Source organism: Arachis hypogaea, chromosome 8, assembly GCF_003086295.3.
Source record: "Arachis hypogaea cultivar Tifrunner chromosome 8, arahy.Tifrunner.gnm2.J5K5, whole genome shotgun sequence".
NCBI lineage: Eukaryota > Viridiplantae > Streptophyta > Magnoliopsida > Fabales > Fabaceae > Arachis > Arachis hypogaea.
In genome coordinates, this window is record NC_092043.1 from 11,468,026 (window position 1) to 11,485,288 (window position 17,263).

Consider the following 17,263-nt stretch of genomic DNA (forward strand, 5'->3'; position numbering starts at 1 on the left):
TAATATTTATCTTTTAAAAGTCTCCGATTAATTATTTTTGTTATTATTTTTATTATAAATCAAATAATATAATATAAGGTTAAAATGATGTTGAAATAAGAATGATAAGAAAAAAGAAATTATCCAGTCCAATAAAATTTTTTATAAAAATGAGAGAGTATCTGAGAAAAAAAAGAGAAAGAAAAAGAACATAGAGATAGAAAAAGAGCATGGAGTAAAAAAAGTACTTTATGAGAACAACGCAAAATAGGAAAAATAAGAAGGGGTAACAGTGGAATAATAAAAAATAGCACCATGGACAAAAAAGAAAAAAATTCATAAAAACAGTCCGTATCCCTCTTCCAAATCCCGTGTCCATCATTGTCCTTGGTAAAAGAGTGGACACAAAAGTATAAAAAACTGTCCCGGAAACAATATGTTCAGTGTCCATGTCTTTGCTTCCAAATGCTTTTTAAGAATGTGCTGTCCGTGTCCTGTCTCCGAGAACAAACGCTACCTAAAAGACAAACTTAATTATTTCTTCATATAAAATTTAAATTTCAAGGTTAAAATTTTCCTAGTATGTGACCAAGGTATTTAACATTTAGAAGCATATCAAAATAATTCTAAAATTGATATAGGGTGCATCAGTATTCTTTAGTAATGCAAGGAGAAGTTAATTATAGGATATCTATCCTTTTTAACACCTGCTTTGAGTGTACATTTTTAGACGTAAAATTTTATACAAATTGATGCGTTGAACTTGAAGTTTTGTATTTTAGTATGAAATTTTCTTTGCACATCATGTAACTGAACTGAATTTAGTAACTTTAGGCGCAGTGCATTGCTACAATTCAAGTTTCTTGACCTTCTTCATTTCTTGATGTCCATAGACCTTCTATGCCAAACTTCAACCATTTGCTTCTTCACAAAAACCAGATCTTCTAAATACATATATATGATTTTTTTTTTTGTTGTGTCTATATGTATATGGATTGATTGCAAGTTTGTGTTTCATTTATATAATCATTTTATTTTTTTACTTGTTTTTCTGTCTCATTGATTTTTTATACGTAAAAAACAGGTCAACCCGCACGGGTTTTAACTAAGGTTCTGAGAATCGGATCGGTCATCAAACCGCTCTAGTTATTGGTTTACTGGTTTATTGGTCCAACCAGTCTAACTGGTGGTTCAACCAAAAAAACCGTTTTAGAATAAAATAATAAATAAATTATAAATAAACATCCTAAAATATCTTCCAAATTTAAAACACGGCACAAAATATCATCAACCAAATCCATATGATCTTATCAAAATATAAACTCAAAAGTTAAATAGTAAAAAGAAATATCTAAATATTAAATTTTGACTCCAATTTTGACTTTGAAGGAAAATGTCAGGAGATAAAGGATTATCAATTTCAAAAGAATGTTGAGCTAGTTCAGTTAGAAAATGCTGATCATTCTGTGGTATTATGCTAACTGAACATGAACCTGAACCTTGCAAGATGACTTTTTCGGTTTAATCTTAGGCAGCGTTGTGTTCATCTGTTGTAAGAGAGCTCTCTTAGCAACAGATTCTTCTTGTTGAGTAAGCCATAAACGGGATCTAGTGTAGTTTCCAAGTTGAGGTTTCAAATGAATATTCATTTCAACAGTTCCATTATCATAATGTGGCATGCATGGACTTGTTAGGAAAGTGTTCTCTACAGGTATCAACATAACAAGTAGTCATCGAATAAGAAAATATAACATAACAACAACCAGCATTTGATTTGATTTGATTTCCATTTTTAGCATTCAGCAACAACAACAACTTAACAAGTCACTAATCACAAATTCCAAATTCAAAACACTGATCAATGATCGTAGAATCACACTGCCATAACAAAACAGCACCATAACAAGGGAAAAAGAATAATGAAAGTCACAAGAGAAATTAGCAATCCTATTTCTATTTCGTGCATTTAATTACTCATAAACAAAACTCAACTCCACCTGAATTGTTAATTTAACCTTGATCTTATGGAATCATAAATAGGAATACATTACATTGCTCTTTCTTCTAAAATTCAAGCAAAAACAAAAAGGAATGGTTTTAGTAGTTTAGTACCTGTTTCAGCATTCGAACAGTGTACATTGATTCAAAACTCATGTTATTATGTTGCATTTGTTCTCTAAGGAATCCAGTGAACTTTAGGGCTCCCAACCCCACAACCTCCACACCCACTTTTCGCATCACTTTGACATTTCAAACCGTAAAACAAACATTTCAGATGAACATGTTACTGTGATGAAGGTCACTATCGGGAAGGACTTGGAGAACTCCCCTGACTGCGATGAACGAAGACTCGAGGAGACAAACCCCTGACTGCGACAGATGGCGACAAACAACGGCGACAACACGACGGCCGCCGAGCTCGAGGAAGAAGCGGTGCGCCTGCGACTGGTGAATGCAAACAGATCGAAAACTTGGAGAACTCCCCTGACTGTGACGCATGAAGACTCGAGGAGACAAGCCCTGACTGCGACGGACGGCGGCAAACATGGCTACTCCCTGCGGCGGTGGTGGCGGGTAGGTTTTTCCCGGGTTGAGGCAGGGCGTGTTCTGCTCGAAGGAATAAGGAGATGGAGAAGCGCGTTTTGTTTCTCCCCGTTAAGCGCGAAACTGCATCGGTTTATCCAAACCGGCCGGTTCCAGTTCCGGTTCGACCGGCCGGTTTCTGTCCGGTTCAGCAATTAACATTCGGTTTTATAATTTCCAGTTTTAGACATCAGACCAAACCGTTTATATCTTCGGTTCCAGATTGAACCGGTCGGAACGACCAGTTCTATCTGATTTTCAAAACATTGGTTTTAACAAATTCGGTGACCCGGATGGTTTATATAATCTGGATCGGGTCATGCTTAATTAAAAAAAAAGAAAACGTCGTCGTTTCAAGTGAATGCCTTGGCCCTCGATCTCTCTTCTCTCGAGTCACCACTCTTACCACTGGTCTCAGTCACTCACTCACTGTCTCGCACTCAAGCTCATCGTCGTGCTCCGTGTCGTCAGTCGTCGGAAGCAGAAGCAGACGGAACCAGCATCTGCTCCCTCGGCTGGTGGTCATTGCCGTCTTCTTGCTTCGGCTCGATTGCTCAACTTCCTTCACCATCAGTTGGTCCCCTGGGCAGGTGAGTTCCAACAATTGCCCTGCTTTTCGTTACTGTAAAGCATCACTACACCTTGAATTTGTTGCTAAAAGTTGAAGTTGTTGTTGAAAATATCACTGAGCTGTTTTTTATTTCTTTTTCCTGAAAAGTATCACTTGTTGCTGATTATCATCATTGGTGGTTGACTTTGTTACTGTAGTGCTGAAATAATGACTTAGCCAAATTTTTTCCTACTGTCAATCATATTTGGAGCTAAAGTTTTTGTTGCTGAAAATTATCATAGTTGAATTTGTTCTTGAAAATTATTAATGAGCTGAATTTGTTGTTGAACATATCACTAAGCTTATTTTTTTGTTGTTAGAAAATATCACTGAGTTGAATTTTTGCTGATTATCATTACTAAACATTGGATTGTTGCTGTCTTGTTTAAATAATCATTTTAGTTAAATTTTTTGTTGCTTTTTAAAGCATATTTGCTAAATTTTTTGTTGTTGTAATTCATCATTATACCTTGATTTTGTTACTAAAAGTTTAATTTGTTGCTGAAAATATCATTGAACTATTTTTTTTTAAAAATCACTAATGAATTGAATTTGTTATTGATTATCACAGTTTATCACTGAAACTTGAATCTATTGTCTTGCTGAAATTAGTTAAATTTTTTGTTACTGTAAATCTGTAAATAATCTTTTGAGTTAAATCTTTTATTGCTGAAAATGATCATAATTGAATTTGTTGTTGAAAATGAAGTTCATGCTCTCTGCAACTCAGATTTTTTTTTTGCTAGAATTTTAAAAATGTTTTCATCACAACTCAGTTGCTATTATGAATTATTCTTGGTATTGATTTTTGAAAAATACATCAATATAAATATCATAGTTCTGAAAATCGAACCGAAACGGTCGATTTAATTGGATTAATTGAAAACCGATTATTAGGCTGGTTTGATTAGTCTCATAAACCGTTTGACAAAAAATCGATTACAAAACCGGTCGATCAGTTATTAACCGGTAAACCGTTAGATCCGACCGGTTTTTTGAAGGGTTTCCGGTTTGATGATAACTCCTCCGGTGCCGTTTTGACTTTAAAAAATAAAAAATAAAAAAGAACCCTGAATCCCCAACCCCAACGGCATAAGCCCGTAACCCAGTCCCAGTCCCAGTCCCACTCCCACACTCCTCTCCCCTCCTCTCTGAAATTGAAGTGAAATTTTGAAATTGAAAGAAGAACCCTAGCTCCCCAAATCGCGAGCCCGCAGCCACCACAGCGTCAGACCGAGAGAGAGCGTGCTGAGATAGAAAGAGAAACTATTAGAGTTAAAGCAATGGCAGAGGCTGAAGGTCAAGCGCATGAAGCAATTGACTGAGGATCATAAAAGGAGAATGCTTATAGAACAGGGTGAAAGAGATAAATGGCTTGCTGCGATCAACACAACCTTTGGTCATATTGAAGGTATGCAACTGTTAACAAACCTTTTGGGAATTAGATCAGATTATGAAACAAAAAATTGGTGCTATATACAACTAGGTACTGCATTAGCTGCAGGAGTATATACAACTAGGTACTATGTTCTTTTTATTTTTGCACTTGATTTTTGTTCCCACTTTGGTTATTTGTGGCACACTGACACATGGTTATATTTATCAGAATATAGGAATATGTTGAAAATGACATTTGATTATATTTCATTGTGATTTCTTTGTTTACAGAGAAGGTACTAAAGTTACATGGGGCTATATAAATCGGATTTTGGGGCAGCCATCATTGATCCAGGAATCATCTATGGCAAAGTTTCCAGGCTCAAGAATCATATCTCAACATGAATTGGTGGTGCCTGCTGGCATTAGATTATGCAGTACTGATAGAGATAGCCATTGGGGATAATCATATGGACAAAAAGTAGACTCACCAAGTTGAGGTAAACAATAAAATAAACTGCATTGATGAATGAGAGTAACACTTACAATAACAGAAAGTTATTAAGCAATAAACATGGACTGACTTGATTCAATTCAACTCAATGCGCCAAATTGTTTATGCTGGAATCAATTCTGAGTTGTTTGTGCTATGATTTTGATTTTGAATTGTTTATGCTGATTTTTTTGATTTGTTGATTCTGGTTGTTTATTTTTCTGATGTGAGTTGTTGATGGTGCAGAGCTTCACCCCATTGTTTATGTTGGAATTTTTCTCTGATTTTTCTGATTGAGTTGTTTATGCTGATTTTTCTTATTCCAATTTGTCATTTATGCGCATTTTGATTTTTATTAGTTATAAATTTTTATATTTGAAGATGTTTGTGAACTTTTAATGATAAATTATAGATAATTTATTAGGTAAAATTTTAAAATTTTAAATTTTATCGACTTAAAAATCATTAAATTTAAATATTTAAAATTATATATTAAATTTTTAATAATTTTAATTTATATTTAATTAAACCGGTTGAATCCCAGTTGAACTCCGGTTGAACCTCTGAACCATTAAACCAATCACTTTACTGGTTCATTGACCGGTTCGGTTCTTGCAACCTTGATAAATATAGATGCAAATCAAAATGAAGGAAATGTTGGTCAAGCTTCAAATTTGTCCAATGAAGATATAGATGCTGACTTTAAGATCACCTCTTGGATTTGATTGGATTTGATTTACTGATTGTGTCTCTTGTTCATTTAAATTGAGAAAGTATTTTGTACTAAACTACTAATGACTAGTTTATTATCTCTTTTTGAATCATTAGTTATGTCTAAGAATTGATACTTGATTGTTATTAATATGTTTGTGAAGCCATGCATTTTAAGTTTTAACTTTTGTTTTTAATTTTATTTTTATAATTTGATATTTTTATTTAATTATGACCAGGTCAACCAGGTTAATTAGTGTCCCACCGGTTGAACCACTGACTCGATGACCCGGACAACTGGATCAATTATTGGTTTGGTTCTGATAACTATGGTTCAAAGTGACACATCTTAAGGAGCTCCTAAAAATAGCTAGTTCTCTGTTCCATTTAGTATTTTGCATCTTAGCTTTATAGGTAAATCTCTTATCTCCCACTTTTACCATATTATTAATACGATTGCCAACCTCACTATCTTGCTTTTGGAGCATCTATTTCATACTCACGTTTTATTAGCACATGAAGTTAAACATTCTTTGACCATTATTCTTGACATTCACTTAGTTGAATCAGAGGTTTTCAATTCATTCTCTATTTGCTTTTGCAAGTATAAAAGTGGTGGATTGAGTATAGAACATCGATGCATTTAAAGAAAAATGGATATAAACAGAATCCAATTAGCTCTGCGCTCTTGTGGGATCTTTCAATCTATCAAACACGCCAAATCACTTCACTCTTGCATCATAAAACTTGGCTTTCTGAATCATGTTTTCCCCGTAAACAACATGATCTCTGTCTATGCAAAGTGTCTCCATGTAGATGATGCGCGAAACCTGTTTGACGAAATGCCTCACAGAAACATCGTTACTTGGACCACAATGCTCTCTGCATACACCAATTCTGGGAGTCCCCACGTGGCCCTTTCGCTTTACAATCAGATGCTGCAATCTGAAACAGAGGAGCCCAATGGGTTCTTGTACTCTGCGGTTCTCAAGGCGTGTGGTCTAGTGGGTGATGTTGAACTGGGTAGGTTTGTTCACCAGCATGTAGCTCAGGCAAAAATGGAATTTGACACTGTTCTGATGAATGCACTTTTGGACATGTATGTCAAATGTGGGAGCTTGAAGGATGCAAAGCAAGTTTTTTATGAGACCCCACTTAAGAATTCGACTTCATGGAACACGCTCATTCTGGGTCATGCTAAAAGTGGCTTGGTGGGCGATGCTCTGAAGCTGTTTGATCAAATGCCGGAACGTGATATTGTTTCTTGGAATAGCATCGTTGCTGGTCTAGCAAGTACTGGAAGCCCCCATGCATTACAGTTTGTTGCTAGGATGCACGTGCTAGGCTTTAAACTAGATGAGTTCACATTCCCACGCGCTCTCAAAATTTGTGGTCAGGTTGGTGAAATAGCAACGGGGAAACAAATTCATTGTTATGTTATCAAGTCAGGGTTTGAGTCTTGCAGTTACTGTATATCAGCGTTGATTGATATGTATTCCAATTGCAAGTTATTGGATGAAGCAATGTTGATCTTTGATCAGTTCTTCGACAATTCTTTTGTTGTCGAAAGCTTGGCAATTTGGAATTGTATGCTTTCTGGGTATGTTGTCAATGGGGATTATGGAAAGGCTCTTAGTCTGATTGCACATATCCATAAAACTGGTGCATATTTCGATTCTTATACCTTTAGTATTGCTTTAAAGGTTTGTATGTACTTCCAGAACTTGAGGTTGGTATCTCAGGTGCATAGTTTGGTCATCACAAGTGGCTATGAGTTAGATTGCGTTATTGGAAGCATTCTTATTGATCTTTATGCGAACCAGGGGAATATTAATATTGCTTTGAGATTGTTTGAAAAGTTGCCAGAAAAAGATGTTGTGGCTTGGTCCAGTGTGATTGCTGCTTGTGCTAGATCTGGCTTAAATTCATTGGCTTTATCCCTCTTTATGAATATGACTCGTATGGATCTTGAGATTGACCATTTTATCCTTACAGTTGTTCTTAAAGTTTGTTCAACCTTGGCATCTGAGAGAATTGGAAAGCAAATTCATGCTAACTGTCTTAAAAAGGGATATGAATCAGAGGGAGTTATTGCAACTGCTCTTATTGATATGTACTCAAAATGTGGTGACATTGAGGATGCCTTAGCGTTGTTTGGCTGTCTTTCAGAAAGAGACACTATGTGTTGGACAGGGATTATTGTTGGATGTGCACAAAATGGAAGAGTAGACGAGGCAATCAATCTTCTGCATGAGATGATAGAATCTGGTGAAAAGCCAAATGAAATCACCATTCTAGGTGCTCTTACGGCTTGTAGGCATGGTGGCCTAGTTGAAGAGGCATGGGCCATATTTGATTCTGTTGAAACAGACCATGGATTGAAAAGGTGCCTAGAGCATTACAGTTGTATGGTTGATCTACTTGGTCAAGCAGGACGCTTCGAAGAAGCACTAAAATTGATTAGTGACATGCCATTTAAGCCTGACAAGACGATATGGTTCTCCTTGCTTGGCGCTTGTGGAACTCACAAGAACCAGTATCTTGCTAATGTTGTTGCTGAGCATCTTCGTGCTACATTTCCAGAAGATGCTTCTGTATATGTAATGCTGTCAAACGTTTATGCAACTCTTGGAATGTGGGATAGTTTAAGCGAAGCAAGGGAAGCCTTGAAAAAAGTAGGCTTAAAAGGAGCTGGTAAAAGCTGGATTGAGATCTCAAGTTGACAATGCTGGTTTTATTAATGGCTTTGTTCAGCTAGCTTCCCCCGGGTTCATAGTGTGTGATTTTTCAAGATGCATTGCCGACTGTTCTAGTTTAATAGCTAGTCTGGACCATCAAAGCCAGTCTATATTTATAATTTGGAGACTGCAATAGTTCAATGAGAAGGTAAAAAGCATATATCACATTTTAAATGGCAGCAGGTAGCAGATATTACCACCTAGTGGGATAGGCTTTGTTGTTGGTGTTTGTTGTTGTAGCAGATACTGCACTTTAAAAATGCATGAGTTGATGCGCTGAATGCAGCAGTTCCCTCTGATAAGATTGTAATACCTGCTATTTCCACAAGGCCTCATGCATCAAGTGATTGCATCCCCCAATGAAATATGAAAAAGGTAAAAACTTAAATTATTCTTAATAGTAATAGCGGATTCAACTTCTAGCTTTCAAATATCAGTTCCAGTTTTGGGTTACTCACACCAGAATCAGCTCTTGTATTATAATGTTGTATTAAACAAACTTTTCCTTCTTTTTTTTATTGTATTCAGGGCTTTTTACAGAAGTCATCAAGTCTCCACTTTTATTTTAACATGGTTGATCAGCTTGACATTTTCAGCATATCATTGAAAAGCTTCCATCTGATGAGATTGAGCATGTGGTAAGATTGGCCTTCCTCATTTTTGTCATTAAGTGCTATGGTTCTTTTTACTTTCTTTGTTGAAACCTCTATCTAGATATATTACTAGATGGGCTTTACAATTGGTTACTGCTAGGTTTGATGCATAGCAAGATAATACCTGGGACATTTTATACCAAAATAACTTTAGGTTTTCACATTTTTTGGTTCCTATCTCTGAACTTTATGTCTTTATCTGTCTTTTTATAGTAATTTTTATAAAAAAAAATATTGGTTTACTGAACTTTTTCACTTTTTCTTTAGCCCATTACCTATTGGATATGTATAACAAATCTAGAATGATTGAACATGAATATATCTTGTTTGACAAAACACCACCTCCTTATTTTTATGTCCTTATTGGTTCCGTTCTCATTACCCATGGTGGAGAATAGATTAAGACACCACAAAGCAGCATTGAGAGTTTGTTGGGGCAGATACAAACATCTCTTGAGCCATGTCCACCATTGATTGTGATCTCAGATCAGAGAGGATTTTGGTTACGTGGTCAGAGCCCATCCCCCAAGGTAATCAAGGATATCACCTTGCTCATCATTTGACTCTCCAACAATTATTAAAATGCAAAAGCATTTATATTATACTACATTCCATGTCTTTGTTTTGTAGGGTCATTTTATGCCGGGGTTTGGACATTATGAAGCTGCATCCAGGCATAATCTCAGGTCTTTCTTCCAAGCCAAAGCCATAATATTGAATACAGCAATATAAAAAGGGTGAAAGCCCACTATACACTTCTTTTTCTTTCATTTTCTTGTTACGTTTTTACCAACTGATGCTTTAAAACCACTGGTTAATTTCTAAATTGAAAACTTTCATTGAAATAAATGAAATTTAACTTCTACTATTAAAATTCTTAACCAGAATCCTTAAAAAAATTAGTCAGCAAAATTCTACTACAGAATTCCATTCTGACACCATGGCAAATTGCTAGCTAGCAATAATGCAAGATTCCTATTCCTTAAATTATACCCAAATGAGAAAACCTAGTACATAGAGCTGGAAGAACATGAACCCTAGAAGAACATAGGTAAGAACAACACAAAAGTGGTCCTAAAACAATTAGGTTATGCCCTGTCCAAACATGGGCAGAGCAATTATCACCACATAGCAAAAACAATGAACATGGTAGACCCCACAAGTGAACCCCACCTCACAATTCATCACAGTGGCTGCTCTGCATAAGGCCGACTCATTGCTATGATGTGCTATTGTAATGTCTCTACCATGCATGCTAGTGGCAGTGCCTTGTATGGAATTTATTTCTTGAAGTCTTCCCACGGAATTTTTATTCCCTTGACCAAGTTTATGATTTTTTTTTTCTGTATCAATCATTACTCTCACCATGTCTTAAGGCACAGGCTTCATGTTTCTGAGTCTGACTTTCCTTTCTCCTTTAAAAGAGCCTTCCATTTTGTTTCGGTCTTCAGTCACAAGCATGACATGTCAAGTTGTTGTGATAATGTGTTCCCTTCACAGCTTCCAATAACTGCAAAGCACAAACTGCAAAAGTTACCGCGAAACTCCCACGCCACAATTTTTTCTGCCCGCCCTTTTCGCGCCATATTTGGTTAGCTATAATGAGGTTCAGAATATCTTAATGGTAAAGTCAAGGAAAAATTTATTTTTTTGGTGTGTTGGGGGGGGGGGGGGGTGTGGATTTTTGAAAAGCGAGACAAATTGTAAAATAATAAAGTAAAAGGTTGATCTCAATCACTATTGAATTTGTAATTTTTATCATGTATGAGTTTTATTGTCGTGATTTAAAGAATATTTAATTTCCGCTTTCTCAAGTTATTAACTTCTTTATTTTAGAAAAGTTTGCTATATCAAATTGGTTCCCTAAAGATACTAATGGAAGGACCATTCACGATGTATCTTTCAAGGGCAATTTGAGTGGTTAGATCTTTTAAAAATCAAATTGACTCGTGAATGAGCTTTTAGAGATTATTTTTATTATTTATCCATATTTTCTTATTAGAAAAATGTTATATTTAAATATTGAGTCAATATTTTATAGCTAATATTAATACGCTTTGAAAAAAGTAACGAGTATAACACTCTTAAGAAAATGTCCTGCAATTAGAGCTAACAAACAAATTAAGAGCTGTGAACTTTATTTTTTTTTAAATCTTACTAAAAAACTGGTTAGCCTAGTTAGCTGATTATCTTTTTACATGTGAATGATTAATATAAAATATAACAAATAAAGAATTACGATTTATTTAATTAACATAAGAGTATAACATTCTTGCTTAATAAGAAATGATTAAAAATAGTCATATCTTATCTCACACATGATATACATGCATAATACTTTCTGTTTTTTAGCTATTTGTATTGCACAGACTAGTCATGGGTTTCGATATCCGACCACGACCTCTAATGGGGTGTGTCCACAAATAAATAACACTATATTTCACTAGTTCTTAGTGATTTGTTTCTTCTTGTTGTCTTGTTGATTAGTGGGAAATTTAGACTTGCGCTTAAGTATCAATATTAATATTTCTCTTGATGTTGGTGGTTATTGTTGCTAAATCATGGAGAGTTGCGAGCTTTGGGGAACAAATAATGGTTGGAGGACGTTAATGATGCTATAATGAGTACAAAACAAGAGTCAAGCGATGGTTTCAACTGGGCTCCTTATTCGATGGAAATTAGAAGAGGAACCACACAAATCTAGGTCCCACGCACGAATTGAAGTTGCCTTAATTCGCGTTACTATGCTAAACAATGTACTAGTACGATGGCTAAACTATGATTATATGAAATAATGCACATCAATTCCGTTAATCATAATACCGTAGTACCAAAAGGTTGCTGCTACATGTATCGAGCTATTATAAGAGTCATGAAGAGTTTCCTATTAATTAAGTGAATTCAACTATACAAGAAAACAAGCACTATTTTATTATATTCATTTATTTTTTATTTTTTTTTAAAAGTAATTTCGCAATTTAACACTGCCAAATTACTTCATTTATTTAGCTAGATACTTTTTGGTCCCCCATTTGTAAGGGCAAGCATTTCTAGCTACCTCCAATCTTTATTGGTTTTAAATTTGTCTATAATAATAATAATAAATGTTTTATTTCAACATATTTCGTTTTTACTTTAATAGTTGCTGTAAGGTTATTGCTTTACTAATAGATTTAGTTCTAGGGATTAAACCAAACTTAGCTATTAACAAAAATTAACTTGGATTGATCAAGTGGTCAGTTAAGCAAGTGTCGGCATGCAGCAACTCATTGACCAACGACAGACTCTTAAATAGAATTTAGATCCACGACGGATTAGTTTTTGACCTGTCGGACTAGCGGATACCGCGAGCAACCAAACCAAACTTAGCTACTGCTACATAGATACAACCATGGTTATGACAAGATTATAAGGTGAATTTAAATGCCATAATATACATTATACAACTATAGATAAAGTCTAACATCTATTACCATACCTACTAACAGTTACAAAAATCAGTGGAAAACTGATATATTAATTCCCCTAGAAAGTGCTAATAATAATAATTCAAGCAGATGATGTTAAACTTGGAATTACAGCTAATAAATCTAAAGAAAGTTGACATAATAATCAAATCAAAACCCTCTATAGATTACAACAAAGCATGGCAATATAGCTCTTGGATTGGACACATACAACTCATCCAAGTTGGAATAAGCTCCAACTTCTCCTGCAACTGAATCATACTCATCCATGGTGCTGCTGCTGCTATTACTATTACCATTACCACCTTCTGCATTGTTCTTCTTAACTCTCCCTGCTATCACCCTGCAAACCAGCATTGCCCTCTTTTCGCTTCCTTCGTCGGCCAGCGACAATCCGGCCATGTCATGAGCTCTTCCACTTGTGGCCGTGGTTAGAATGCCGCTGGCAGCTTCTCCGGTTGTGACCTTGAAACCATGCTTGATTATGCTGCAAACATTGCAAAGAGGTATTGAATTGCAGAGGTTGGATGAACCGTTTAGGCCGAGTGAGCATGCGAAGGTTGTGCAATGGAATCTGAGTAACTCATTTCCATCTGCTATGCAACGAGCATGTTTCTTTGTGAGCTTTGTAGCCTTTGCTTTGATGGAGTCTCTGTACTCTTCAAATTTTCCTATAGTCCTTTGAGTGTTATGAACCTTGAGAATTCGATCAATCTTGCACACTGGTGTCTGCTTCTTTAGCCAGCTTGAATGGAATATGATCTCAACTATGTTCTTGCTTGTATCCTCAGGTCCAAGCTCAGAAACTATTAGAGAAAATTGAAGAGTTAATGATTGTATGAGAAATTGAAGTGTTTGGTAAGAGTTTGATTCATTTACCTGCATGTTTAACAGCTTGATGATGCTCTAAGCTCTCAGCTTTCATGATTTCACCACAATCAGGGCATGAACAAATGGTGGTTCTAAGAGAAGGGTCTCTGGTGAAACCAAGAACAGGATCTACCACCATTCTACACTCATAGCAACCAGAGAGTCTTCTGAATGGCATTCCCCTGAAGGAAGAACCACCGGCAGAGGAGGTAGAAGATGCTGAGAGTGAAGAAGAAGATGCAGAAACAACACCATTGTTGTTGGTGAGTTCATTCAGAGGTGCCTTCATGGATCTGCTTGAAGAACCATCATTGTTGGTAATTGATGTCATCATCCTTCTCTTGTGAATATCCGGTGTTCCGGTCTCCGGCCTCGTCGCCGTGATCTTGGTGTTGTTGCATAGAGAGCCTGAACACTTCATCTTCTTGCACTTCTTGCTGTTGTTGCTCTCTTCCTCTTGAAGCTTTCTCTGTGCCTGCTGTTTCTTCTTCACTGCTTCTTTATTAGTACTTTCCTGATTCTGTGACTGAGGCTGTGGCTGTGGCTGTGGCTGTGATTTTTCCAGCGGCTTTTGCTGCTGGACCTGGACATTTTTACAAGACAATAAGCCTCTTACCACTGCCCAAGAGGGTTGTTTTTCTGTTTTCTGAGGCTTCTGGTGGTGGTGGTGGCTTACATGCTTAGTCACTGTTGGTTTAAGAGGTTTTGGTTTGCTCATTGTTGAAAAAGTTTGCTTCTTTTTCTGCTTGAGACTTCAGCCTAACAAATAATGGCTAATGCCTTACATGGAAGAAATTGCAGCAGATTGGGACTTGGGATTTGAAGCATTGTTTTTGTTTTGTCTATAGTGTTAGAATATTTATTCACAAGTGTTGGGTCTATGAAGCTTTGGAGGAATCTATAGTTATTGTTTCTTGGGAGATATTAGAAATGTATGATCTATCATGATGTGGTATCTAGCTATTGGTTTTTTCTTGATTCAAGAGTTTTTTTTTCTTTTTCTTTGAATTAATGGGAAAGTAAAGAGATGTGGCCTACTACTGGTCCCCTTCTTTTCATGATTTGGCTGTCCTATTTGTAATTAAGAAGTTGTTAAATATCATACTCACCATCTTTTTTTGCCTCAAGAGGTTACTAATTCCCACGAATGATTAAAGTACTAATACACACTTCTGATTGTTTGTTAAACTCTAAACCTTTTCTTCTTTTAAATTCTTTTAATATATATATATATATATATTATGAAATAACTCATTAATCAAGTTACACACTTAAAGAATAAATGTTTATGAATTAGAGGTTTAATTTAAAATTTTTACTATCGAAATTTTTAGTGTTTTTAATCTGTCAAAAAATAAAAAAAAACTAACTAATTTAAATATATCGAGTAGTTAGTTTACTCATCTATTTAATTAAGTATCAAAAGTATATTTAAATTTGTGACATATTAGTTCTTGTTCTGTCATACTAAATAATACCAGGAAAAAAAATAACCCATCAATGCCAACTAAAGTACCTTAGCAAGGTTTTTTATTATTATTATTTTGATAGTGTATTTTGAGTTTATCATTTTGAAGAGAAAAAAAATAGCACAAAAACATAAATTTAACTTTTATTTTCAACCATTTCTCTTCCAAAACGCCATCTTTCAATTTCCAACTTTGGATGTAAGATTTTATTACTATACCCTTTTTCCTTTTTCTTTTTTACCGGGATAAAAGATTAAAAACCTTGCCCCTTGGTGATAATTATTATTACTAATTTTGCTTGGTCAGAATGCAATATACTGTACTAGGGTACATTTTTTTCATATTTTAAAGCAGACCATCACGTTTCAATAAAAAGTGGATCATGTTGGTGCTCAAATTTCCATGATATTATAAATGCTTTTTGATCCTCAATGCAATGAAATTTATTGTGAGAACCAAGTTACCCAACTACCTCTAGAACATACACGTATATTTGTCCATAAAATTTTAATGGAACCAATGCATCTCTCAAGTTAATTGTGCATAGACTAGGTTGTCTTTGCCTTCAGTTTAACCAGATAAAAAATAACCAATTTGGTTGGTAGAGTGATAAGCTTATTCGTCTGTTTAAACAAGTGTCGGAGATTCGAATCCTGCCTTGTGTATGTAGCAACTCATTGGTCAGCGATAGATTCTTAAATGGAGCTCAGATCTACGACGGATTAGTCATTGACCTGTTCGGTTAGAAAATACCGTGAACAACAAAAAAATAATAAAAAATGTTTAAATAAAATTAGTTCTTTATACTAATTTTTCTTTAGTAATAGATAAAAATTTAGGTGCAGTTAACTTTATATGAAATTAATAGATTAGAGTTGTTAAATAAGTTAATAATTTGACTAAATTATCATCTAACGACTCTTAACTATTAACTTCACATGAAGTTAACTGCTTCTAAATTTTTATTTTAGTAATATCTTATATCTCATTTGACTCTTTTTCTTGATCATGAGTGATTCTTAAGGATGGACCAATAGAGTTGGTCAAGTTGACTCAAGTAATATTAATTACTTACTAATAAAGGCTAATAAGATTTAGACATTTAAGTACTATAGTTTAAACTAAATATATAATCAAGTCCAATTTAAAATTTTACTCACATTATTAAATAGCACTCCAATATTATTTGAATCTATTTATAGTTATCAGTTTTGGTGCTTTCTAAGATGTCTTCAATTCTTGAACGGATCTTTATATGGGACAGACTTGAATCACCATTATTAATTACTACAAACTTTCTGAAACCATTTAATTTCCTAACACTATTTTGGTAGAAGGATTGGAGGAACCTTTCTTAGTAGTTTCTACTGCCTCCGAAAATCTTAGTTAAGACTTTAATTAATTAAAGACAAAGACCATGTCACACTGTCAAATCAGCCATAATCGCTGACATGCACCATATCATAACAGATCTCATAGATATATAATAATTGGTTAATAATAATAATTTAATTTTACTATACAAGACAAAATATTGGTGTTTTGTTTAGAAATGGGATTATTTGGTGTAATTACAGATGGATAGATTTTGTAGGTGAGAAGTCAACATGTGAGCGACGTGTTGCAATAAGTAGGGGGTGTAATGGACATGTGACAGTATCCTAACCAACACGTGGAGACATATTGAATGATTTTCACAATACTGTAATAAATTTTAAATATTAATATTCAACCAAAACATCATCTCTATTTTCATATTAAAAATAATTTCTGACAAACATTAGTACATATCTAAGTAAAAAATTTTTATATTTTAATAAAAAATGTACCCGAATTATATTGACGTTGGTAAAAATATTTTTAAATTTTGTTCTCGATAAAAATATTATCAAATAATTTTAAAATATGCTAAAAATGTCTGATTATGATCACAAATAATTCGCTCTATTAACATAAAAAAATCTCATTTTTCACATAAAAAAATATGTATTTACCACATCATTTTTTTATTAACGTAGAATATTTCAATTCATAATTATACATTTGTCATATTTTTAAATAATTTAAAATTTTTTTTATCAATAATAAAATTTAAGAATATTTTTATCAATAACAAAATAATTCAAATGCATTTTTAGTAAATTATCTTTATATTTATTATATAATGTGCATATATATACATGAAAGAAACTGTACACTTGTATTTTGTATATTATTTTGTACTAACTAGCTATATTTTTTTTTTTCTTTCATTTCATAGCTCCAACCGGCACGAATTTATGATTGAGAGGGGTGAAGAATTAATTAGGGTTG

The 17,263-nt window shown here is 34.4% G+C and overlaps 2 protein-coding genes across 5 annotated transcripts; one reads left to right on the plus strand and one right to left on the minus strand.

Annotated features, from left to right (window-relative positions):
- Positions 1-4,237: 4,237 nt before the first annotated feature.
- Positions 4,238-10,018, plus strand: LOC112706103 (pentatricopeptide repeat-containing protein At4g08210). Of its 4 annotated transcripts, none has more exons than XM_025757224.3 (7): positions 4,238-4,583; positions 4,841-5,049; positions 5,993-6,167; positions 6,570-8,866; positions 9,020-9,129; positions 9,543-9,674; positions 9,775-10,018. In XM_025757224.3, exon 4 carries the CDS (start codon positions 6,596-6,598, stop codon positions 8,474-8,476), a length of 1,881 nt encoding a protein of 626 aa, XP_025613009.1. In that variant the 5' UTR covers positions 4,238-4,583; positions 4,841-5,049; positions 5,993-6,167; positions 6,570-6,595; the 3' UTR covers positions 8,477-8,866; positions 9,020-9,129; positions 9,543-9,674; positions 9,775-10,018. The 4 variants fall into 4 exon arrangements, with proteins under 4 accessions (XP_025613009.1, XP_025613008.1, XP_025613006.1 ...); XM_025757223.3 differs by having other exon boundaries at positions 4,245-4,583; positions 6,557-8,866; XM_025757222.3 differs by having other exon boundaries at positions 4,256-4,583; positions 6,359-8,866.
- A 2,521-nt stretch (positions 10,019-12,539) lies between these two features.
- LOC112706104 (uncharacterized) lies at positions 12,540-14,549 on the minus strand. The gene is made up of 2 exons (XM_025757225.3): positions 13,491-14,549; positions 12,540-13,417 (listed from the first exon to the last, which is right to left on the minus strand). Exons 1-2 carry the CDS (start codon positions 14,197-14,199, stop codon positions 12,762-12,764), a joined length of 1,365 nt encoding a protein of 454 aa, XP_025613010.1. The 5' UTR covers positions 14,200-14,549; the 3' UTR covers positions 12,540-12,761.
- Between the last annotated feature and the right edge of the window lie 2,714 nt (positions 14,550-17,263).

Coding starts and splice junctions, on each gene's coding strand:
- LOC112706103 (XM_025757221.3), top strand. CDS start 6,407: ATGGATATAAACAGAATCCAATTAGCTCTGCGCTCTTGTGGGATCTTT.
- LOC112706104 (XM_025757225.3), bottom strand. CDS start 14,199: ATGAGCAAACCAAAACCTCTTAAACCAACAGTGACTAAGCATGTAAGC. Junction 13,418..13,490: donor TCAAGCTGTTAAACATGCAG/GTAAATGAATCA, acceptor TTTCTCTAATAG/TTTCTGAGCTTGGACCTGAG.